At 40.4% G+C, this 26,685-nt stretch overlaps 1 protein-coding gene across 1 annotated transcript in view; it reads right to left on the bottom strand.

Moving 5' to 3' along the window:
- The window catches only part of LOC126092585 (protein piccolo), a 650,406-nt gene extending 624,945 nt beyond the window's left edge, over positions 1-25,461 (bottom strand). The window contains exon 1 of the mRNA XM_049908272.1: positions 24,355-25,461. Coding sequence (XP_049764229.1) covers positions 24,355-24,779 — 425 coding nt within the window. The 5' untranslated portion in view covers positions 24,780-25,461. The remainder of the gene's footprint in view (positions 1-24,354) is intronic.
- Positions 25,462-26,685: the final 1,224 nt, after the last annotated feature.

Genomic DNA, 26,685 nt, shown 5'->3' with positions numbered 1-26,685 from the left:
CATGACACAGGTGAGCCTTCAGAGATGTAGAATGAGTCAAGCAGAACATTAATAGGCAAAAGCAGCCACTGCAGGCTCCTTCTGTAAACACACCTATTACTTAATGGTAATTAATCTGCCATTCATTCATCTGGATATTATTATAAATATTATTTGCACACAGAGTGAAGTTGATTGTGCATATAACCAGATTTGGATATCACACTGCTCTGTAGTATAGTCTGCTGTGTAGCTTGGGTTATCAGTTAAAAGCCAGATCCTAATGTCAAGACCTTTAGTATTTTGGAGTACTTATTTTCCATGCTGCAGTATAGGCAATACAATAGTGGCAGTTATTTTCATTTTATTATACATTTCAAAAAAATAAAATAAAAAAAGGGTTACCGTGCATCGACCTAACTGAAGATACTGCTGTCTACCAAACTCATTAGAAGTAAATACGGCTATATTTCTCACATACTTCTGTCACAGAATGTTAGGTCTATATTAATTCCCAATCCCTGTGTCTTGGGAGACCAAATGAACATTCCACGCAATACAGTCACAACACGTCAAAATTTATTATTTTCTGGTAACTGTATCAATGCAACAGTCAACATCATAATCAGCATGATCATTCCTCAACCAAAATCACCACCACCACTATATGTACACAAAATTAGAATGGAAAACATAAACAGAAAATAGAAGAGTGTAATATTTTGTTTGGTCATGGGAGAACTTACAGTACTTGTAGAGTAATTAGACATTATAACAGACTCTTTCACAGCAATTAGGACAAACTGCAAATATGACACAATTACAGAGATAAGAATAACTGTTTTGGCCTCATAATGGGGACTAAACTGTCAGTGGACCATCAAAAAACAGCAGCTCTAATATTCAGATTAAATCCGTAGAATACTACAGGAAACATGAATGGCCTCATTTTATTCCCAAAATTAAATTGATATGAGAACAATTATACCAAAATTTGAAGTAACACACGGAATGCAGTCAAATCAAATGATAAATACAAAAAGAGATTGGCTCTATAAGTTTTCCATATAAAGCTATGGCCCTGCTCTGTTGCTTTTCACTGTTGATAATTGGTAGGTACAGCAAAAGTGCTGTGTCATCACTCAAACCTCCAGGTACTGTTATTTCTCTCAGTATCACTGACTTACCTTCATCCACTACTTGGTAATTATTTCCTGCAATTCAGTTTTCGAGTGTTCGGGTCCACTTTTAATTTACAAAATTTACAGTGTATCTTAAACTTCATCATAGCAGTTTCAGGTGCATAAATTTAACTACTGACATTTAATCATCACTTCAACTCAAGACAGGAAGTTGTTCTATTGCTTGTGCATGTGTGGATGGGTTGGGGGAGGGGCAGCAGGAGGAGGAGGAGGAGGAGGAGATTGTGTACTTCAAAGCTTCATACACCTTTGATTTTTAACTCCCTTCACATCACTTACTTTGTATTTCAAACAACAGTACTTCCATACCTGAATTTGAATACATTTTGTGATGGTGCCTCAACTGACAGATAAGTACAAGTATGAACTCAATGTGCTAATGTCATACACTCAGACTAGCAAAAGAACAAGGTATTTCAATATATTTGGTTTAATTACAGCAAGCCTGAAACCAGAGACAAGCACTCAATCACACAGTGTGATCCCTGTACAACTGATTGCGCACTGTAAGTTACAACATCCAAGCTATCGCAAAGATAAGATAGAAGTCCCCGATCAACAATCTGTAATATCAGACAGTGCTATTATTGCGTATAGGCATGAGTAAATTAAATAAGTTTTTTGTCATCAATTATTTTACTATATCATATGCATGGATGATGTGGGGGTCGCCACAAAGTACTCTCAGAAAAAAAAGACTTGCTTCACACAAGGCATCACAGAACCCAAAACACTTCGGAAATTTCATTTTTATACACCTGTATCAGTCAAAATTCAACTGGGAGTCTCTCCAGAAATACTATGCAGGTAGCTTACCAGATATGAGACCTTGATACCCCAAAACATTTTCAAGCTCTTAAGAACAAAGTCAGCAGAGGAAATCCATTTATGGTGAGTTTCACGTAATACATTCAGTTTTCTAATGTCTGAATTTTTACAGCATTTTTATATTAAACTGAAAATCATAGTTATAAAAGTTAATTTGCAGGCTATTGCATACGGCATAAGTAGTCAATCTGTAGTGAGCCACTAAATAGAAGATTCTGTAGCATATAGTGATTGCAAAACACCCATGTTAATTTAAAACATTTTCATTTGATATTTATATGCCTGGTATTATTTCATAACAAAATTCCCACAAAGTATGTTAATAACCACAATATGTCTTGTGTGTAGTATCATTCTGAAAGTAGGCCTAGTCAAGTACAATTATACATGTTGGCACAAGAATTGCTGCCAATTTTGAAATTGATCCCAGATCTCTTTTATTAGAGTGTTTAATATCATCTGTGCTTCTGTTTGAAATTTTTGAACTGTTTCAAATATTAATCGGCTCAACTTGATTTTCACCTTGCAGAAGAGAGATAAGGCTACTAATACATTTGGTGACCATGGTACACAAGGAAAACCTCCACCTTGGTATTAACCAAAAACACACGCTATTTGTGTTCCACTTCACTGAACTGATCTCTTCCTGCCATCCCTTACTCGAATTACACCACAACAGAAATCTTTATGTACTTACTGGCCACGAACGGTTAGTTCTCAATCAACAATTCCATTAACATCAAAGAAAGAGATGAATGATTCAGTGCTGTTTAGTTGTAGGCTCGTAGTCAAGAAGTCAACTACCGTCAGAAGGGAGAAACTCCAAAAGAAAGTTTGGATCCTCTTTGGGATATTGTAGAAGTTTTCTGCAGACTTGCTAGCAATACTATTCCTATCCATATCTCCATGTAGCATGTATTTAACCACATGCCTCAGCAAATTCAGTTTGTCCAACAAACATCTTGGTAATTGATTGTAACTTCATTCATGGCGAGTTCAAGATATGGTATATGGTTAGTTTAGTTTTACAAAATTTTCTTGTGTTGCGTCAGTTGACATGCACTCCAAACTGCCATCAACTGCTGATGTCACGCCATTTTAAGGACACTCGTAAGGAAGACAGATTTGTGTGTAATCTAAAACCTATTCACAATGAACTCATTAAAATTTTGGCTGTTTGTACAGCACTTTTTCCAAGTACAAAACAGAATATTATACACAAGTGATTCTTTAAGTGAATGATTGCCAAAGTTCAAACTTGAAGAATAATCACAAAGAAAGTATGTTCACCAAAGGTAAAACCAAATAATCAAATTCAGGGAGGGTTTATAGAAAGATTCCCAATAGCATTTTAATGTATTGATAACAATTCACATGATACATTCAAATTTTTGGAGTATCTGCATGATGTTTACACAACAAAACCCGAATGGCAAGTTCAAATGTTTTCTTAGATGTACACAGATTTAGTGGAAATACAAAATGAGTATAACTACACTTAAAAACTCACCATACAGTGGAGATACTGAGTTACAGACAGGCACAAGAAAAAGATTCTATGCCTATCTGTGACTCAGCATCTCTGCTATATGGTGAGTAGCAACTTTCCTTCTCATAATATTGTTACACTCCGTCCTGGATTTTCCATTGTTTGATACACTTAAAAACTAATACATAATGTTCCATTGTCTTGACAAACATTTTAGTTGTTCCAAATGACACATAATACTAGGTAAAAAAAGCTGATTGAAACCTGAAATTGATAGCAGTGAAATTTTGGGGGGAAATTTAAGTTTATATGGAAACAACAGGCAAATGGGAAATGGATGTGGTTTTTTTGTCGCAATAGACAAGAAACTCAAATCCACTGAGGTAGAAATTGAAGCTGCATCTGAGATTGATTGGGCGAGACTCAGTATCAGGGGTGGAGGTAAAATGATAACTGAAGCCTTCTATTGCCCACCAGACTCATCTCCTAATGTAACTGAAAACTTTAGACAAAACCACAGTTCACCAGTATGTAATTCCCCAATGACACTGTAATCTTTGGTGGGCACTTAAATCATCCAACAATGAATCTGCAAAATGACAGCTTTGTTAGTAGTGGGGCTGATAAGAGAGCCTGTGATACATTACTAAATGCCTTCTCTGAAAACTGCCTAGAACAGATAATTCGGAACCCCACTCATGATGGGAATAGAGGATGTTCCATTTATCTGATGACTGCTCGTGCAGCGCACTAGATACCAGGCACCCAGTGGTCCACTGCCCAGTGATCAAACGCCATGTCACCCGTCTACTGATGTGGTACGACATGATTACATCTAAAATATAAGCAAATGAATTTTGTATTCACCCGTATCACACAAGGAGGTGCTGGAACTGCCTGCCATTATTTTCCATGCATTTCTGATATCTACTCAAGAAATTGATAGTAACACAATGTAATTCTCTTGAGATTCACGTATATTATTCTTGAGTTCCTCTATCATGTGAGGATTTGTTGTGTACTCTTTGTCCTTCAGTGCACCCCACAAACAGAAATTGTACAGAGTTAAATCAGGACTTCTAGTGGGCCAGATATTGTTACTAATCACTCTTTCATCAAACACATTGTGAATTGTGGGCAAAAAAACATTGGCTGTAAGAGCCCTTGCCGAATCCTGTTGAAAAAATTCGAAGCTTCATTCTCTTTCGCTCAGTTCATTACAAAACAGTTGCAAAATTGTTTTGCACATATCTTTCACTTGTAACTGTGTCATTAAAAAGAATTGGACCTATTATTCTGTCACTGCTAACTGTGCACCACACTCCTATTTTCTGATCATTAATGAGTTACTCATGAAGCACAACAGGTCTATCTGCACTCCAATGTCGACAGTTTTGGGAATTAACATACCTGTACAAATGGAAACAAGCCTCGTGTGAAAACAGAATGAGGTAAGGGTCCATTTCACCATCACGCACTTGTTTTAAAACCCGTTCACAAAACTTAACTCTGTGCGCAGGATAATCAGGTTCTTGTACTACTGATACTTTATAGGGCCTTAGCCGAAAAAGCTTAGCACCTTTTTGGACAGAGGTACACAATATTTGTGTTTGCTGCGAAAGACATATAAGAGACATTTTAGGGGAATTTTCAGGCAGTATGCAATGTCATCGAGACGAGCTTCTCTGAGCACTGTACATCGTCGTTTAGGCTTCTTGTCTTGAACACATCCCATTTTATGAAATTTATTCACTAATTTGTGAACTGCTTCACAACTTGGATTTAGAGCACCTGGACTGTCCAAACAATGTCTGAGCAGTACAAGCGACCTCTGTAAGCACACATGAATCATAAACACACACCTGTTGCGGTATTGACTAATTTGTTCTTGCCACTGTTGCATCGCAAACTTCACTGTTACACTAGTGATGCCTGTTTCACTACTTGAATGACACCGGCTGACAAGGTGCTTATGTCTGTAAAGCTTTCAGGCCAAAACCCACAAAAAAAGGGGGGCATAAACAGATATTACTACATAACAGGAGAAAAGCATGAGGCTACTATATATAGCTAGGTGCTGAATGAAACACACTTGACTGTCAACAGAGCAACGTGTGACATCTACAATAACTACTGAGCAGAATATTGTCATATGATCTCTCTAAAACTCAAAGAAATTCTGGTTGTACGTAAAGGCTGTTAGTGGCACCAAAGCTAGTGTCCAGTCCCTAGTGAATGAGACTGGAACTGAAACTGAGGGTAGCAAAGCAAAAGCTGATACGCTTAACTCCATTTTCAAATGTTCCTTTACCAAGAAAAACCCAGGAGAATTACCTAATTTAATCCTCATACCTCCCGAAAGATGAGTGAAATAACTATTAGTGTTAGTTGTGTTGAGAAACAGCTGAAATCGATAAAACTGAACAAAGCTCCAGGGCTCTGTGGAATCCCTGAGAGATTCTTTACTGAATCTGTGGCTGAGTTAGAAGAAGGATCAACTATAATCCATCATATATCCTCCGAACAAGAAACCATGCCCTGTTCTTGGAAAAAAGAACAGGTCACACCCTTGCACAAGAAGACTAGTAGAAGTGGTTCATGAGACTACTGTCCAGTGATCTTAACACGGTTTTCTTGTAGAATCTTCTGAGCTCAAACATAACAAGGTATCTCAAATAGAATGGCCTCCTCAATGCCAACTACCATGGATTTCAAAAGCAGTGCTAATGTGAAACCCAACTCTAGTACGATTATGTGGAGTATCAAGATAGATTTGTGACTGGATTGAGGACTTTTTGGTCAGGAGAACACATCATTTTATTTTGGCTAGAGAGCCATGTCAGATGTAAAAGTAACTTCAAGTGTGCCCCAGCAAAGTGTGTTGGGACCCTTGCTGTTCATATTATATATTAATGAACTTGTAGACCATATCAATAGTAAAATTAGGCCTTTTGCAGATGATGCAGTTATCTATAATGAAATACTATCTGGGAGAAGCCGCATAAATATTCAGTCAACTCTTGATAAGATTTCAGCATGGTGCAGACTGTGCCAACTTGCTCTAGATGTTCAGAAATATAAAAACTTGCACTTCATGAAACGAAAAAACATAGTATCCTATGACTATAATCAATGAGTCACTACTGGAATTGGCCAACTCATACAAATACCTGGATGTCACACTTTGTAGGGATATGAAATGGAGTGTTCACACGGCTCAGTCATGGATGAAGCAGGTGGTAGACTTCAGTTTACCGGTAGAATACTGGGGATGTACAATGTCTATAAAGGATATAGCTTACAAATCAGTTGTGCGACCCATTCTAGAATAGTGCTGAAGTGTTTGAGACGTGTACCAAATAGGACTAACAGGGGATATTGAACATATATGCAGAAGGACTGCACAAATGGACACAGGTTTGTTTGACCCGTGGGAGAGTGTTACTGAGGTCCTGAAGAAATTGAACTGGCAGACTCTTGCTGATAGGCATAAACTAACCTGAGAACATCTACTAATGAAGTCTCAAGAACTGGCTTTAAATGATGACTCTAGGAATATACTACAACCCTGTATGTATCGCTCACATTGAGATTGTGAGGATAAGATTAGAATAATCCAAGCACGCACTGAGGCATTCAAACAATCATTCTTCCTGAATTCCATATGTGAATAGAACAGCAAGAAACCCTAATAACTGGTACAATGGGATGTACCCTCTGCCACGCACTTCACACTGGTTTGAAATGCACACATGTAGATGTAGACAGAGATGAGCAAACTTCTAATTTCAATATTCTTATCTTCAGGAAAAATCATATTTAGCTTTAGACTTATCATACATCCAATCAACTCGTGCATTTTCACGGAATGTGTAAAGAGTATTACGATCATGCATAGCCAACTCAATATAACCCTTTAATGGCGAACTTACAAACAATACACAACTGCACAGCTGCTGTTACCTGACCATACAGCGCACACACAAAAAACGGCAAAGAGACACCATCTTTCCTCTTCCGTGTTCAACTATCAATTGCCAGCTATCACCTGTGACACATTTCCAGAGCATCAAGTTACATATTTACCATTTCCTGTGTTTTCTTAACAGTATATATTTGTTTAACTGCTTGTGTTTCTTAGTATTTAGGAAATTTAGTCTTAATTTTTTGGTTAGCTACAAGTCTAAATTCAGTCAGTCTGTAAATCAGTTGTCATTTCTTCTGAACAGCCAGCTACATAGTTCATTGAGGTATCAGTGTCCCTTGGTTACACATCAAGAGGATACCAAGTTGTTTATCTACGTTTCTGTAACCTCTTACTGTTTACTCTTCAGTTAGTCTTGCTAGGATGTGTGCCTGCTGTGTGCAGAGACAGGAGAAACTGGCCACAGTTCACAGTGACTGTGATCAGTCACCTTAAGGCTACCACCTCAGGGTGTAGTGGTGGCGGAGAATTGGAACGTCGTAAGGGACACCTCAGGTGTCACCTGTTTCACCGAAGGGCTCTACTACCAAGGAACATTGTAGTGTACACAATGCGGTGGGCCTGCAGGGTTAGTGGTGCCTGGTAACATGTTTGCTTCACTTTAGGTGGACAGCCAACATGGAGGCTGGCCGTAAGGCCTTGCTTATTCACCTTGTGAGTGAATAGGTGGCCGTTCCTTCATCAGGGTAGGAGGAGGAACATGTGGCAGGGGTTTGCTAGTTACAGGGAGCTCCAATGTAAGGCACATTATGGAACCCCTTCAGCAGCTAGTGTTCAGGGCTGGAAAGAAAGCCAATGTGCAATCAGTATGTCTGCCGGAATAGGCTCATCCAAGATGTGGAGGTGTCCTTGAATGCCGCTATCAAACGTAAAAGGTGCAGTCATCTTCAAGTTGTGGCTCACATTGGCACCAACGACACCTGTCCCATGGGTTCTGAGGCCATTCTCAGTTCTTATACAGGGCTGGCCTCACAAGCAGGGTGCAAGCAGAGCTCGCAATTTGCAGCATCATTCCCAGAGTCGATTGGGGTCCTTTGGTTTGGAGGCAAGTGGAGGGTCTCAACCAAAGGCTTCATGATCTCTGTGATGGTATTGGCTGCAGATTTCTGGACCTGTGTTATCGTGTGGGGATTTGTAGGACTCCCCTTGATAGGTCTGGGGCACACAACAAAAATTAAGCAGCTGCTCGGGTAGCAGAGCAGTTGTCGAGTGCACATGAGGATTTTTAGGCTACATGGTACTTTGAGTTACACTAATAAACACGCACCAGTTGATGTGCATATTGGTACATCAGACTGCAAGTTCCTGAACTTACTGCCTTCAAGGAAGATTCTTGAACTCAAATTATTCTTGTGACTGAGAGCTCACTAAAACCCGCAGTAAAAAGCTCTGAGATATTTAGCGAGTTGTGGAATGTTTATCGGAAAGACAGATTAGACACCCCAGGAGGGGGAGTGTTTATGGCAGTCAACAAAATTATTCTATCTACCAAGGTTGAAATTGAGTGTGATAATGAAGTAACTGGTCACACACAACCCCAGGTGTAGGTGAAACCAAGTTAATTGCTGGATGTTTTTACTGACCACTCAACTCCACTGTGATGGTTCAAGAGTCATTCAAAGAAAGTCTGTGGTCAGTTGTGCACAAATACCCAGATCACTAGTTGTTGGTGACTTTAAATCTACCAAGTATAGACTGGGACATGTAAGGATTCATTGCATGGGCTACACACAGACAGTCTCATGAAGTAATTTTGAACACCTTTTCCAAAAACTGTCTTGAGCAGCTAGTTCTGCAGCTCACATGCAATGGAAGTATCTTGTTGGACCTTGCAACAACAAACAGGCTAGACGTAATTGATGGCATTAGTATAGAGATAGGGTTAGTGATCATGGTATCATAGTGACTATGGTTATGAAAGTTTATAAATCATCAAGAGGGCTAGGGGAGTGTTTTTGCTAGAAAGAGCAGATAAACAGTTGTTTGTATCTCAAATAGACAAAGAACTGCAATCATTTAGTTCCAGAATGATGGCCATAGAGGTATTATGGGCAAAGTTTAAACAGATTATTAATCGTGCTCTAGACAAAGTATGTGCCTAGTAAGTGGGTTAAGGATGGAATAAACCCAACATGGTTCAATAACGAAATTCTGAAAATGCTTAAAAAGGAAAGGGTGTTGCACTATCCATTCAAAACAGAACACACAAACGACGACAGGCAAAGATTAGCAGAGATTCATGTGTGTCTGAAAAGATCTATGCACAAGGCATACAACAGCTAACACTATCATACCTTGACTAAAGATCTGGCAGAGAAAGCAAAAAAAATTTGGCCCTATGTAAAGTCACTAAGCGGGTATAAGGCTTCCATTCAGTAACTCGTTGACCCGTATGATTTGGCAGTAGAACATAGTGAAAGGAAGGCCGAAGTTTTAAATTCCACTTTTAAGAAATGTTGACACAGGAGAATTGTACAAACATACCATTGTTTAACCATCGCACAAGTCCCGTTGGATGACATAGTAATAAGAATCCCTGGTGCACAGAAACAACTGAAAGAGTGTAAAATAAATAAGTAGCCAGATCCGTATGGAATTCCAGTTCGATTTTACAAAGAGTATGCTATGTCTTTGGCCCCTTACTTAGTTTGCATTTATTGCAAATCTCTCGAGCAATGCAAAACGCCAAGCAACTGGGGGAAAAAAAAAAAAAAAACAACGCAGGTGACTTCTGTATGCAAGAAGGATAACAGAATAGACCCACATAATTACAGACCAATATCCTTAATATTGGTTTGCTGTAGAATTCTAGAGCATATTCTGAGATCAAATTCAATAAATTTCCTAGGGACCAAAGGGCAACAGGCTGATTCCATATTTCTAGCTTTCCGAAAAGCATTCAATACAGTACCCCACTGCACACTGCTATTGAAGGTACGCACATACCGATACCTGCTCCCAGTTACATGACTAGCCCGTAAACTTCTTAAGTGATGCAACTCAGTTTGTTGTCCTCAACAGCGACTCTTCATCGGAGACAGGATTAACTTCAAGAGTGCCCAGGGAAGTGTGATAGGACCGTTGCTATTTTCTATATACAAAAATGATCTGGCAGACAGGGTGGGCAGCCATGTGTGATTGTTTGCTGATGATGCTGTGGTATACAGGGAGGTGTCAAAAATCAGTGATTCTCCAACAGAAAGAGGTTCCTACTCAATGGTCTGAAGATGACCACAGTAGTGGTCGAAACCGGTCACCTTGTTAAATAAATCGTGATCAAGACTGTTTTTTAATAGTAATGATACAAGATGACCTAGACAAAATTTCTAGGGCAACAAGCACTTAATGAAGAAAAAATTAAGTTCATGCAGATGAGTAGGATAAATAAACACATAATGTTCGGATACAGCATTCATAGTGCCCTGCTTGACACAGTTACGTAATTCAAATATCTGGGCATAATGTTACAAAGCGATATGAAATGGAAAAAGCATGTGAGGATTGTCATAGGAAAGGCGAATTGTTGAATTTGGTTTATTGGGAGAATTTTAGGTAAGTGTGACTGCATATAGGACAATAGTGCAACCTATTCTTGAGTACTGCTTGAGTGTTTGGGATTCACACCAAGTCAGATTGAAAAAAGACATCGAAGAAATTCAAAGGCGAGCTGCTAAATTTGTTACTGGTAGGTTTTATCAGAATGCAAGTGTTACGGACATGTTTCAGGAACTCAAGTGGGAATCCCTATGATATTCATTTCAAAGAACGCTACTGAGAAAGTTTAGAGAATTGGGCATTTGAAGCTGACTGCAGAACGATCCTACTGCTGCCAACATGCATTTCAGGGACCACGAAGATAGGGTAAGAGAAAATAGGGCTCATTCAGAGGCATATAAATGTTCATTTTTCCATCGCTCTATCTGCAAGTAAAACAGGAAAGGAAATGACTAGTTGTGGTACAGGGTAAACCCTACCACACACCATATGGTTGCTTCCAGAGTATGTGTGTGGATTTAGATGTATATGTATTTGCAGTCTGACAGAACTTAATATTTTCCCCTTCAGAATGAAGAGTTACTTCGTGTATCAGAAAGAAGGGTACTGAAGGAACGTAGACAGACCAAGCAAACAGAGGGCACACACGCATATTGCATCATTTCCATGGAAAGTATTTAGTGCAGGGTGTACTGTAATCTATGACACTACCATTCGGCATCTGACCGGTGATGAAATAATCAAGATTATTCTTGCTCGAACAGTCCACTGGTATACTGCCGGTTCATAGTGTCCAACGGGCACAATATTTTGGTGATCAGACATGTCACCATCGTCAGGTGCACTGATGAACTGAGCTCCTGAGGGTGGGCGGCCGATTTAAATCCCTTCCCCCCGTGGGCCGCTCTCTTTGCATTCTGCGCCCTTGCGCCGGCGGTCGCGAAGACATGGGCGTCGGAATCGGTCCTAACGTCGATGTGCTTGCTAGGCCTACGTCCTCCCTGGTTGCCAGTTCGTACTTCTGCTGAGAGTTAAGAAGACTCTCAGCAGAAGTACGAACTGGCAACCACGCCGGCGGACATAGCAAGTACATCGACACTACGACAGATTCCAACGCCCACATCTTCGCGACCGCCGCATGTGGGTGCGGACGGTGAAGAGAGCGGCCCGTGGGGGGAGGGGATTTAAATCGGCCGCCCGCCCTCAGGAGCTCAGTTCGTCAGCGCACCTGCCAATGGCAACATGTATGATCGCCGAAATATTGTGCCCATTGGACACTATGAACCGGCAATATACCCGTGGACCGTTCAAGCAACAAATACGCCGGGAGAAACTGAAGAATCACAACATTATTCTTTTTTTTAAAAAAAATGAAGCTTGTGGTTACAGACTAATCTGTAGCATAGACCAAGTCTAGATTATTGCAAGATGTCTCTTATTTGCATCCACTAATATCTTTTGGCATTATATTCTGTGGTAACCTGTCACTGAAGACAACAGCCTTTGTCGTACAGAATGCATAATAAGGATAATGTGTGTTATCTGGAACCCCCTCTAGACAGCTCTTTAAACAGCTGGGCACACCGACAACAGCCTCACAGTAATTTAGTATCAATAAGAGATCATAGTTTGAAAACAACAGTAACATTCATAAACATACTACTAGAAAAAGAAATGATTTACACTAGGCAACACTCAGCCTCAGGACTAAATCCTGGAAACATGGACAGTGGCAGTAACAATGGTGTCCCTCTACTGGTCATAGATTGAAAAATGCTTTAGTTTCGCACAGCCAATGGGAAGACACTTTCACATGACCAAACAGACAATAGGAAATTAATTTCTATTGCTGAGGTAGAAACCATTCTCTTCTTTGCTGCTGGTATAAATATTTGACTATTTTTTATGAGTATGTAACAAATTACAATGTTGTAATTAGGTTGTGATCTAATAGCACAGCTTAAATTATTGCTAGTTTCACTGAGTTTTCCGAGTATGTCACAATTTACGAGGATGTGGTTAGGTTGGATGTGACAGTTTTGTTGTCAGATTGTGAAGCCAACAAATGTTGCGAGCTGAAAAAGCTGGCTCTGGTGATAAACTGATATGTAGCTTAGCCCATTGTTTAGGCAGATTGGAATGTGACAGTCAGGATACAGACTGATCTGTACCATAGACTGAGGTTTAGGTTGGGTTGTAATGTGACTGACTGGTAGTGAGTTGGTGAAACTAATGAACGTGAAAGCCAAAAACTTGATTATGGTCATACACTGATCTGTAGTTTAGGCTGACATCTAGGTTATGTTGGAATATGATGGTTTTACTTGCAAAAAGTACATTAATATTTTTTCTTGTCACATATATTTGTTTACTCTGAATGTTTCGCTAATTACAAGGTAGTGGCTTAGCTGTGATCTAATGGCACAGCTTAAATTAAATTAATGATCTTGGTTGTCAAAATATTTTCCTGTTTCTTCCAAATATTTTAGGATTTCATACTGATATACTGACGTGAGCATGTGACAAAATTCTTTCAAAATACATTATCTGTCCACTGCTCTCCCACTGGCTGCACAGAATCAGAGGCTGATCCACCCTCTCTCCTTCCCACCAAAACCTACCAGTGAGTGCTGACAACCCTGCATGAAACACTTATGTGCACCACTGGCTCTGATCTAAACTTTTATCCAGTCTTAGTGTGTCATGGAACATAATGACATATTCAGCCATAAAAATCTTTGACCCCCTACCAAGTGATGGATAATCTAAGTAACTTAAAACACAAACTGAAATCATATCTGCTTGGCATCTCCTTATACTGCAAAACAAATTTCTGAATGTTCAGTAGTATTATTGAGTGTGAGACCAATGACACTATCAACAAGGCATCTATTTGTCATTGCTACATAACTCCAGTCAAAAACAAATCATCATATGCTTGTTTATAAAACACAAGAAATCATGTAAATGGTCAGCACGTTATCACATTTTTCACTAAGAAAATGTATACAATTAGGTCTATGAAAATGATTCCTTGCATATCATGGCAAGAGCTCTCAACTCAGTTTGATATTTTCAAGTTTTAACAGATTTCAAAGTGTCAGTACCAAGAACATCGCCACCCAAACATTACTCCCTCCCCCTATACCTTGTTAGTTAATACGTATGACTGGTATAATGTCACAGTCACCGTAGTGGTTACATATTAATGAGAAACAACTGCCTCACTGGTAGTGGTGTTGATGGCCAAAGCTGACAGAGAGTAACATATTTTACGCCACTTTTGGTAGTCTGAGTGTGCATACAAGTGAGTGCCCTAACAAGGCAACTGGGACCTTTTTCGTGATGTATAAGGTTGAACAGTTTTGCAATTTCTTAAGAGTGATAACTGTTAAAATTATAAAATTACAATAGCTTTGCAAAAGAAAAGGTTGTTGTTGTTGTTGTGGTCTTCAGTCCTGAGACTGGTTTGATGCAGCTCTCCATGCTACTCTATCCTGTGCAAGCTTCTTCATCTCCTAGTACCTACTGCAACCTACTTCCTTCTGAATCTGCTTAGTATATTCATCTCTTGGTCTCCCCCTGCGATTTTTACCCTCCACACTGCCCTCCAATACTAAATTGGTATTCCCTTGATGTCTCAGAACATGTCCTCCCAACCGATCCCTTCTTCTGGTCAAGTTTTGCCACAAACTTCTCTTCTCCCCAATCCTATTCAATACTTCCTCATTAGTTATGTGATCTACCCATCTAATCTTCAGCATTCTTATGTAGCACCACATTTCGAAAGCTTCTATTCTCTTCTTGTCCAAACTATTTACCGTCCATGTTTCACTTCCATACATGGCTACACTCCATACAAATACTTTCAGAAATGACTTCCTGACACTTAAATCTATACTCGATGTTAACAAATTTCACTTCTTCAGAAATGCCTTCCTTTCACTTCCAGTCTCCATTTTATATCCTCTCTACTTCGACCATCATCAGTTATTTTGCTCCCCAAATAGCAAAACTCCTTTACTACTTTAAGTGTCTCATTTCCTAATCTAATACCTTAAACATCACCCGACTTAATTCGATTACATTCCATTATCCTCGTTTTAATTTTGTTGATGTTCACCTTATATCCTCCCTTCAAGACACCATCCATTCCGTTCAACTGCTCTTCCAAGTCCTTTGCTGTCTCTGACAGAATTACAATGTCATCGGTGAACCTCAAAGTTTTTATTTCTTCTCCATGGATTTTAATACCTACTCTGAATTTTTCTTTTGTTTCCTTTACTGCTTGTTCAATATACAGATTGAATAACATCAGGGAGAGGCTACAACCCTGTCTCACTCCCTTCCCAACCACTGCTTCCCTTTCATGCCCCTCGACTCTTATAACTGCCATCTGGTTTCTGTACAAATTGTAAATAGCCTTTCGCTCCCTGTATTTTACCCCTGTCACCTTTAGAATTTGAAAGAGAGTATTCCAGTCATCATTGTCAAAAGCTTTCTCCAAGTCTACAAATGCTAGAAACGTAGGTTTGCCTTTCCTTAATCTTCCTTCTAAGATAAGTAGTAAGGTCAGTATTGGCTCACGTGTTCCAGTATTTCTACGGAATCCAAACTGATCTTCCCCAAGGTCGGTTTCTACTAGTTTTTCCATTAGTCTGTAAAGAATTCGTGTTAGTATTTTGCAGCTGTGGTTTATTAAACTGATTGTTCGGTAATTTTCACATCTGTCAACACCTGCTTTCTTTGGGATTGGAATTATTATATTCTTCTTGAAGTCTGCGGGTATTTCGCCTGTTTCATACATCTTGCTCACCAGATGGCAGAGTTTTGTCAGGACTGGCTCTCCCAAGGCTGTCAGTAGTTCCAATGGAATATTGTCTACTCCGGGGGCCTTGTTTCGACTCAGGTCTTTCAGTGCTCTGTCAAACTCTTCACGCAGTATCGTATCTCCCATTTCATCTTCATCTACATCCTCTTCCATTTCCATAATATTGTCCTCAAGTATATCGCCCTTGTATAGACCCTCTATATACTGCTTCCACCTCTCTGCTTTCCCTTCTTTGCTTACAACTGGGTTTCCATCTGAGCTCTTGATGTTCATACAAGTGGTTCTCTTATCTCCAAAAGTCTCTTTAATTTTCCTGTAGGCAGTATCTATCTTACCCCTAGTGAGATAAGCCTCTAGATCCTTACATTTGTCCTCTAGCCATCCCTGCTTAGCCATTTTGCACTTCCTGTCAATCTCATTTTTGAGACGTTTGTATTCCTTTTTGCCTGCATTTTATATTTTCTCCTTTCATCAGTTAAATTCAGTATTTCTTCTGTCACCCAACGATTTCTACTAGCCCTCATCCTTTTACCTACTTGATCCTCTGCTGCCTTAACTACTTAATCCCTCAAAGCTACCCATTCTTCTTCTACTGTATTTCTTTCCCCCATTCCTGTCAATTGTTCCCTTATGCTCTCCCTGAAACTCTGTACAACCTCTGGTTCTTTCAGTTTATCTAGGTCCCATCTCCTTAAATTCCCACCTTTTTGCAGTTTCTTCAGTTTTAATCTACAGGTCATAACCAATAGATTGTGGTCACAGTCCACATCTGCCCCTGGAAATGTCTTACAATTTAAAACCTGGTACCTAAATCTCTGTCTTACCATTATATAATCTATCTGATACCTTTTAGTATCTCCAGGGTTCTTCCATGTATACAACCTTCTATCATGATTCTTAAACCAAGTGTTAGCTATGATTAAGTTATGTTCTGTGCAAGATTCTAACAGGCGACTTCCTCTTTCAGTCCTCTTCAGTTAATGCAGTCACTGTTACCAAGAAAAAGGTCAATGTGGAAGGATGATTTCAAATGAAGAGAACGACGGCTAAAGTCATGAACACAACCAGTCCAGGCAAGCTTCGACACTTTTGCACTACTGCTTTTAGCTTGTACATGTCTGTTTCACAAAAGCAATGAGAGGATATTTTTAAGATACCAATTATTGGTGATAAAACTGGCTGTTTGTATTTCTTTTCAAACTCATGAGTTTGCAAATGTCAGGTGCAGCTTGATGTTTCGGTTTCATTTGGGACTACTGCATTGTAGATGCATCTGTTATTGCAGGTGTAGGTGACTATTTACTATTTTCTTTTACAAATACCAGTGCCCTTATAAATCAATGGAAGATAAGCAGAAACTATTTAACATAACTCAGGAAGCAACACATCTCCCCCTTCCCATCCTCTCTTTCCAAACCAATGTTTTTTTCTGCAACTTCAGTAGGTTACATTTAGCTGGCAAGAGCACAAATATAGTCTGAGTTTGTTGTTGATGCAGTAAACAGATTCTTTTTAGTTAATGTATACTTTGCATCATGTCACATTACAGAAAAAGGTTAATAAATACACAGTCAGACAAGAAAATCTGAAGCAACCAGAAGGTGAGGAGGAAACAAAATGAAACTTCGTGGGTTGAGGGGGTATGTGGTATTATTTCAGTGATTACAAAATAGAGTCACATTTACAAAAAACTTTGTAGTACGTGTCCAATCATCAGTATGATGACGCCCCCTGTGGCCTGGATGCCTGCACCGATTTGGTTGGAAAGGGTGACAAAGCTGTTGTATCCTCTCCTGAGGCAACTGGCCCTTAATATCTTGGATACTGGCATTAGGACAGCACTGACACCCGAACTGACCTCACACGTTCTATCATGGATGTCTGGAGATCTTGCTGGCCACAGGAGTATCACAGCATTATGCAGATAGTTCACAGACACGTACGTCATACTTGGATGAGTACTGCCCTGTACAAAAGTGGCATCACATATTGGCCCACAAGAGGTAACAAGGACGTCCTTGATGTACTGTGGTGTCCTTAGGATTCCCTCAAACCCTACAAGCCATAATCTGACGTCAAACCCGATGTCTCCTCAAACCATGATGCCACAAATAACGATGCTGTGCCTCTCCTCATGTTGCTACCATAGTCATCTAGGGCAAAGCAGAACTGTAATTCATCTTGGAACACAATGCAATCCTTTTCAGCAAAACTCTTGCTTCCCAGTCATGGCAGCACATCAATGCAGCTTTTGTGTTGTGGTGGTAGCAGCAATCTATGCACGAGACAGTAACTCCATATTCTGGCTGCTGTCAATCTCTGACAAATGGCGCAGGATAACACAGAATGTTGCAGGGAGTCCATTACTTGTTCTCCGACGAGAGGTGCAGATGAGAAGGAGTTACAGTGTGCTTGGTGCACAGGCAGTCCTCCCATGTGGTGGCCATTTGTGGTCAAAAAGAACCTTGGTCATCAACCAGAACCTTGACGACAAGTATGCCTGCACACACGTTCCCATGAAGTCCAACTTTGGGTCGCTGACACACCTGAGTGCCCCACAAATCTGGATATGACCAGACAGTCAAATGGAGACCCACAATGGGGGAGGGGGAAGGGGAGGGGAGGGGAGGGGGGGGGGGGGAAGACTTTTAAACCCTGTCACATGTTGGTAATACTGTCTCACGTGAGTGTCCTTCACAGGGATGACTCAACATCTGACACTGTTCATGGAACCCTTATATAATTTAACAAGCCTGATGCCAACACTAAACTTGAACATTACTGATGTAATCTGGTGGCCATCCAGCCTGTCACAGAGAATAGCAACTCTTTAATCATTCACACACCCACCACTGGTGCATATGTGTACACAGTCACTCTGAGAGTCGACCATGTCTTCTAGGTGCTTGACCTCTTTTGTTGTGGTTAGCTTAAACTCATCATTATGAAAGATGGCATGTACTCGCCATTACCTCATTAGCTACTTTAAAACAATTGTCAACACACCATCCAAAACAAATGTCACATCTCACACTTAAGTTACCAAAATTTATCTGAAAAACATGTGTTGGGAGCAAAACTGGTCACGTTCTTAACTTAAACAAGGACGACCACAAAGTAGCGAAAGCAATATCATTCGATAGAGTGCCAAATGATTTACGAGGTGCATTCAAGTTCTAAGGCCTCCGATTTTTCTTCTCCGGACTGGAAAGAGATAGAAACATGTGCATTGTTTTAAAATGAGGCCGCGTTCATTGTCAATACGTCCCAGAGATGGCAGCACCGTACGGCAGATGGAATTTTACCGCCAGTGGCGAGAATGAGAACCGTTTTAAATACTTAAAATGGCGACGTTTTCCTTACTTGAACAGCGTGCAATCATTCGTTTTCTGAATTTCCGTGGTGTGACACCAACTGAAATTCATCGACGGTTGAAGGAGACATGTGGTGATCGAGTTATGGATGTGTCGAAAGTGTGTTCATGGGTGCGACAGTTTAATGAAGGCAGAACATCGTGTGACAACAAACCGAAAGAACCTCAGGCTCGCACAAGCCGGTCTGATGACATGATCGAGAAAGTGGAGATAATTGTTTTGGGGGATCGCCAAATGACTGTTGAACAGATCTCCTCCAGAGTTGGCATTTCTGTGGGTTCTGTGCACACAATCCTGCATGATGGCCTGAAAATGCGAAAAGTGTCATCCAGGTGGGTGCCACGAGTGCTGACGGACGACAACATGGCTGCCCATGTGGCATGTTGCCAAGCAATGTTGACGCGCAACGACATCATGAATGGGACTTTCTTTTCGTCGGTTGTGACAATGGATGAGACGTGGATGCCATTTTTCAATCCAGAAACAAAGCGCCAGTCAGCTCAAAGGAAGCACACAGATTCACCGCCACCAAAAAAATTTCCGGTAACCGCCAGTGCTGAAAAAATTATGGTGTCCATGTTCTGGGACAGCGAGGGCGTAATCCTTACCCATTGCGTTCCAAAGGGCACTACGGTAACAGGTGCATCCTACGAAAATGTTTTGAAGAACAAATTCCTTCCTGGACTGCAACAAAAACGTCCGGGAAGGGCTGCGCGTGTGCTGTTTCACCAAGACAACGCACCCGCACATCGAGCTAATGTTACGCAACAGTTTCTTCGTGATAACAACTTTGAAGTGATTCCTCATGCTCCCTACTCACCTGACCTGGCTCCTAGTGACTTTTGGCTTTTTCCAACAATGAAAGACACTCTCCGTGGCCGCACATTCACCAGCCGTGCTGCTATTGCCTCAGCGATTTTCCAGTGGTAAAAACAGACTCCTAAAGAAGCCTTCGTCGCTGCCATGGAATCATGGCGTCAGCGTTGTGAAAAATGTGTATGTCTGCAGGGCGATTACGTCGAGAAGTAACGCCAGTTTCATCGATTTTGGGTGAGTAGTTAATTAGAAAAAAAATCGGAGGCCTTAGAACTTGAATACACCTCGTAGTGTGTAGCAGATATTTTCAAATATAAGACATTCCGAATTTCTGATGAACTGACACAAGCTAAAAAAATGTGTTCTCTACAACATCATGTAACACCAGGCAAAGAAAGTAAGTCAAGTACATAGGATACAACTCCTAATGATGCTTTCAACCAGGAAAAAACTTTCCTTGCTTCTAGTGATACTGCAACTTTCCAAAATAAACCTCAAACGCAAAGTTACAGTGTTGGCAGCTCATTGCACATTTAGTGTTTGATAAGACCTGCATAATGGTAAATCATTAAAAGATACAGTAATTTTAAAAGTACTATAAGGGGTGTTCAAAAAGAAACGAGCTGGAGGCATAATTACAGAAACCAGTACCTGTATGTTAGAAGTACTCACCCTGGCTGTTGAGACACTTGTCCCACTGTAACACAAGGCAGTGAATGGCTGTCTCATAAAATTCCTGGTGCTGCGATGTTAACCAGTTCCGCACGTACAGCTGGGCTTCGTCATCCAAGGTGAATCGGAAAGGTTATGCTGATGTTCTTCTTTGACTAAGATGCCCCCCCCCCCCCCTTCTGATTCCCTTCCTGCAGCACAGGACAACAGCGAATCCCCAGTATTACTCACAAACCTTGACCACCCTTCGCCAAGCAATCAAATCAAAACGACCAGGCAATCCACCCATGGGACATTCTGCTCCACGACAATGCAAAGCCTCACACAGCCAACACAGTTGTCGCACTCCTGCAGCAATTCAAATGAGAGGTTCTTGGCCACCCTCCACACAGTGCGCACCTCTCTCCCTGTGATTATGCCATTTTTGGCCCCCTTAAAAAGGCTCTGAGAGGCAAACGATTCACCTCGGATGACGACATCCAGCTGCACGTGTGGAACTGATTAACATCACAGGCCTGGGAATTTTACGAGAGAGCCATTCACGGAAATACGGAAGCGTCCGATCCCGCCCGTCTGCTTTGACCCATGACGTCACAAATAAGACGGAAACGACCATAAACCACGATTCCAATATGGCGCATATAAAGTCGTTACGTACACATTATGAGGACGAAAATGCATCGAAAAACAAACTCGCACACGTTCCACAAAAAGCCTAATGACACTAACAGGACAAGTGCAGGAAATGGGGATTTTTGGATGGGGACAAACTAAATATAAAAAAACAAACACAAACACACACACAAAATTCAAGCTTTCGCAACCCCAGGTTGCTTCGTCAGGAAAGAGGGAAGGAGAGGGAAAGACGAAAGGATGTGGGTTTTAAGGGAGATAGTAAGGAGTCATTCCAATCCCAGGAGTGGAAAGACTTACCTTAGGGGGAAAAAAAGACAGGTATACACTCTCTCTCTCTCGTGCGCGCGCAGCGCGCGCGCGCGCGCGCACACACACACACACACACACACACACACACACACACACACACACACACACACACACACACATATATACAGACACAAGCAGACATTTCAAATGTATGTATGTGTGTGTGTGTGTGTGTGTGTGTGTATTAACATGCCAACACTTTTGTTTGGTAAGTTACATCATCTTTGTTTTTAGATATATTTTTCCCACATGGAATGTTTCCCTCTACTATATAAATATAAACAAATTTAGACACCCACCCCCATACAACACTGACGTCACAAAACTCCCCGAATACCACTAAACACAGTATCATCTGGAATCAGACACTTCCCTTGACTTATATAGTTCAACAGCAGCTCCCGATCCCATAAATTAGGACCTAACACTTCCCTTGACCTATATAGCTCAAAAACATCTCCTGATACCAATACCAACATTCACAGCCACATATTGGACACTTCACGACTTCATCCAAAAATCTGAATAGTTGAAGAAATTTTATTAGAGACAACGCTCTGTCCCCCCCACCGTAGCCGACAACCGAAAACTGTTAACCCTGTCAGTCATATCCATACCTAACAATGACATAAAAAAAGCAATTAACCAAAGTTCACACACAACGCCACAGTCACAAACTAAACCAAAAACATCACCTAACACACCACCAGAGAGCACCACCGATCACATCAAAACGACATCTACAAACACGCCACTCTCACAAATTAAATTCCTTGCCGTTGTGGCGTCACACCACAACAGCCTTACGTCACGGGTCAAAGCCGACAGGTGGGATCGGACACTTCGGTCGACCCCCATTCACTGCCTTTTGCCACAGTGGGACAAGTGTCTCAACTGCCAGGGTCAATACTTGTAATATACAGGTACTGGTTTCTGTAATTATGCCTCCGGCTCATTTCTTTTGAATGCCCCTCATATAATTACTCCATGTACAACTAAAATGAAAGAAAGAGTTACAGTTATCTGTTCATTGATTGGTTCTTTTGGTTCACCTTGTCTTCATATGTTACAACTTCTTATCATATTAGATACTGAAGAATCATGGATGAGATGCAGTATGGGAACCTCAAAACATTCCTGAAGAACGTGGAAGGCTTCTATTCTTAGGGCTGGCACAGAAATTGAAGACATGGAAAAAGGTAATAGACAATTATCTGTAGGCCACACAGCAGAGACAATATGTATGCTCACATTTCTTGTAAGACACAGTATGGCTTCCCCTAGTATATTTCCACAGCTGATGTATGACATATGAACACAATCTGGATCAAAATACCTGCCTGAGGTGTCTCTATTAAATAAAACCATGCTTCTGAGTTTAATTACGTATAAAGAAAAGTGTATTAAATTTAAAGCAAATGCTGACAGTTATGAACTCTGTCTGAAACTGAAAGTAGCTGAACCAACCATAAAGCAGGCTTCAATGTTTCATTATGACATGTTTCAATTACGGAGGAAATACTGTCAACAATGCACATAGAACACTGGCAATACTACAGTGTAGTAGGTTACCATCATAATTTATATTAAGATTTTTCAACTTTGCAACTTCCTTTCAAACTGTCACTTTCCAGCCTAATATAGATATTGAGCTATGCTGGACATCATGGTCACCACAATGATACAGGGTGGGAGCATTCTCACACTAGAGACTGCATCCCATGTGTTATATTCAAAATTATAGTAAAAATATACCTAAAAACAAAGATGATGTGACTTACCAAATGAAAGTGCTGGCAGGTCGACAGACACACAAACGAACACAAACATAGACACAAAATTCAAGCTTTCGCAACAAACTGTTGCCTCATCAGGAAAGAGGGAAGGAGAGGGAAAGACGAAAGGATGTGGGTTTTAAGGGAGAGGGTAAGGAGTCATTCCAGTCCCGGGAGCGGAAAGACTTACCTTAGGGGGAAAAAAGGACGGGTATACACTCGCACACACACACATATCCATCCACACATATACAGACACAAGCAGACATATTGGTCTTTAAATATGTCTGCTTGTGTCTGTATATGTGTGGATGGATATGTGTGTGTGTGTGTGTGCGCGCGAGTGTGTACCCGTCCTTTTTTCCCCCTAAGGTAAGTCTTTCCGCTCCCGGGACTGGAATGACTCCTTACCCTCTCCCTTAAAACCCACATCCTTTTGTCTTTCCCTCTCCTTCCCTCTTTCCTGATGAGGCAACAGTTTGTTGCGAAAGCTTGAATTTTGTGTGTATGTTTGTGTTTGTTTGTGTGTCTGTCGACCTGCCTGGTCTTTAAATATGTCTGCTTGTGTCTTTATATGTGTGGATGGATATGTGTGTGTGTGCGCGAGTGTATACCCGTCCTTTTTTCCCCCTAAGGTAAGTCTTTCCGCTCCCAGGACTGGAATAACTCCTTACCCTCTCCCTTAAAACCCACATCCTTTCGTCTTTCCCTCACCTTCCCTCTTTCCTGATGAGGCAACAGTTTGTTGCGAAAACTTGAATTTTGTGTCTATGTTTGTGTTCGTTTGTGTGTCTGTCGACCTGCCAGCACTTTCATTTGGTAAGTCACATCATCTTTGTTTTTAAGTATATTTTTCCTACGTGGAATGTTTCCTTCTATTATAACCAAAATTATAGTAAGTTACACAAAACAATCTATAAACATATTAAAACTACTATGAACAAGAAAAGTACAAATTCTCACCTAGAGGTTGCATCAGAATTGAGACCAAGAACCTGTGCAGCATATTCTCCTTGCACAGCCATTTCAGCACCCGTATATGGTCCATTGTCACAACGTTTCAGCCAATACAGACGGCGTGAATGTGGAGTGCCGTCTCTCTCATGACATTCCCACTGCTGCAGTAACAATGAATAGCACAAATAACAACACGCTCGCAGTCCATCAGGTGCAACTACATGATCTCTGTAGCCTGCAGGAGGTTCATGGGATTCCAGAAATGGGAAATATGCTTCCCCAGGTGCTCCAGGCTTTGATCGCAACCAGAAATGTTCTGGATGACCAACATTTCCACACACAAAACACACACGGCTCTGAGGATCATCACCAGGGACTGCAGGTCCTTCAGACCCTGGCTCTTTCTTTATATACATTTCTGTTAATTTCATCTAATCTTGTAGCACAGTGTCTTCACTGAAGGAGCTTTCAGCACAATTCTTCACTATCACTAGGCAACAGTATTCTTCTTCATAAAACAGATTTGTTTTCCACATAACAGCATCACTTTCAAAATGAATCAAGCTATACTTACAACACACGGTACAACCAAAAACAGTTTTGTATTGATCAAATCTAACACAATAATCAACACAACTCAGAGCATAACACAGAAACTGTAAACAATATATTTGTAACATACTCTGTTATTAAGTATTCACCAATATTGGAGCACAGACAATCTAAGCCTGTGAGCAATTTCTTAACTGTGAACATAGGCGCAGTGATCAAGAGTAATTGACCTTATCCCAATTCACAGCATCATAGGTGTATAAACATTGCTTCTATAGCACCAAACCTTCATTAACAAAACAAAATCAATGGAAAATATTTCTTCAATAAACAAAAAAACACAGACACCTAGAAATTACTGCATAACATTCTATTGCTTTATGCCCTGAACAATGTGAAAACATCAAACCACTTGTGATAAAAACGTGTTGCAGAAAAGAAATTTTCTTATTAGAGAAATATTTCACAGCACTAGGTATAAAACCAGCTCTTGCACAAAACTATCAACAGAATCACAGACTAAATTACAACTGCAGTGACTATAAGTTCTATACTTTTTGAGAACAGAAACTGAGCCTATATAGAATCTTGTATCAGATGGATTAAGTTTCAAGAAAAATATTATTCCCAATTTCTTTCCATTTCTTCTTCTTCGGTGTAAGTTTGGGAAATGGCATCTGTGCAGACCAGAGGGGTGCTCGTACATTATGATTCTATCATCATTACCAACGACCTGTAAAAACAAAAGACGGGGGTAATTAATGCACGTATTAAACATAATCGACTTCTGTATCAAAAGGCAACGAGTTTTTTCGTAAAGGAAAAACAACCGTAAGAACACCGATCATTTCTCCATATTTCAAATTCAAATATGTGACACCTCTGCGTAGCTCCAGTTATGTGCACAACCCGAATAATCAAACTAACATTCATGGCCAAATGCGGGTGAAAACCTTTTTATATAGGTCTAGTGCATGTTTATGAAATAGTCTGGACACTGTTCCAACACTGTGTGTTACAAGATGATAACGAAATATCTGCAAAAACAGCTAATGTTTTTATTCGGCGTAAGCCCGCACTCCATACATCATGACGATTCTCGAAAGAAAAGCATTTGTTGACGTTGACGAAACAGTGCCTATTATAACTTCAACTTGCTTTCTAATATGTTGCCTAGATAAATCACCTGTGTATATATGACACAATGTTTATCAGTAGCAACGTTGACACGATGACAGTGTTTTCCTCAAACTTTTCTGCAGAAACAACAAAAAATAAACTTGACTCAAATTGTACGAACTTCTGTGCACTCCCTGAAATAATTGAACCTCAGTGATTGTAAGCATTACCAAACTTTTACGCAATAAACTGCTAATTCGTTCCGATTATCCTGAAATGTGTTTGGTTACAAATGTGTCAATACATTCTTCAGTGAGGTTTATCAACAAAGTAAATGACATAAATTAATACACGTACATCGTATCCTTTGTTGGCAGCCACAAGCGTAACTTTATATTTGCGATCATTTTCAGGAACACACCACTTTTTGACTTTCGACACTTCTTACACGAACCTTATCTTTCATAAACCTTCCATACGTCCAATACAAATCACTGTTGTTATCCGGTTCTTATTGTACTTGAAAACCCTGTGTATGCAATTTTAGAACGTATGGCTAATTTCACAGAAGGTTTCTGTTACTTTTTACTGCACATTAAAGCGCAGAACTGTAAAATATTGACGACTTACAAACACACAGCTTTAAGCGCCGTAACTACACTTACA

Source organism: Schistocerca cancellata, chromosome 7 (assembly GCF_023864275.1).
Source record: "Schistocerca cancellata isolate TAMUIC-IGC-003103 chromosome 7, iqSchCanc2.1, whole genome shotgun sequence".
NCBI classification, from domain to species: Eukaryota; Metazoa; Arthropoda; class Insecta; order Orthoptera; family Acrididae; genus Schistocerca; species Schistocerca cancellata.
The sequence above is the reverse complement of the archived record's forward strand: the minus strand, read 5'-3'. Positions and strand labels throughout refer to the sequence as shown.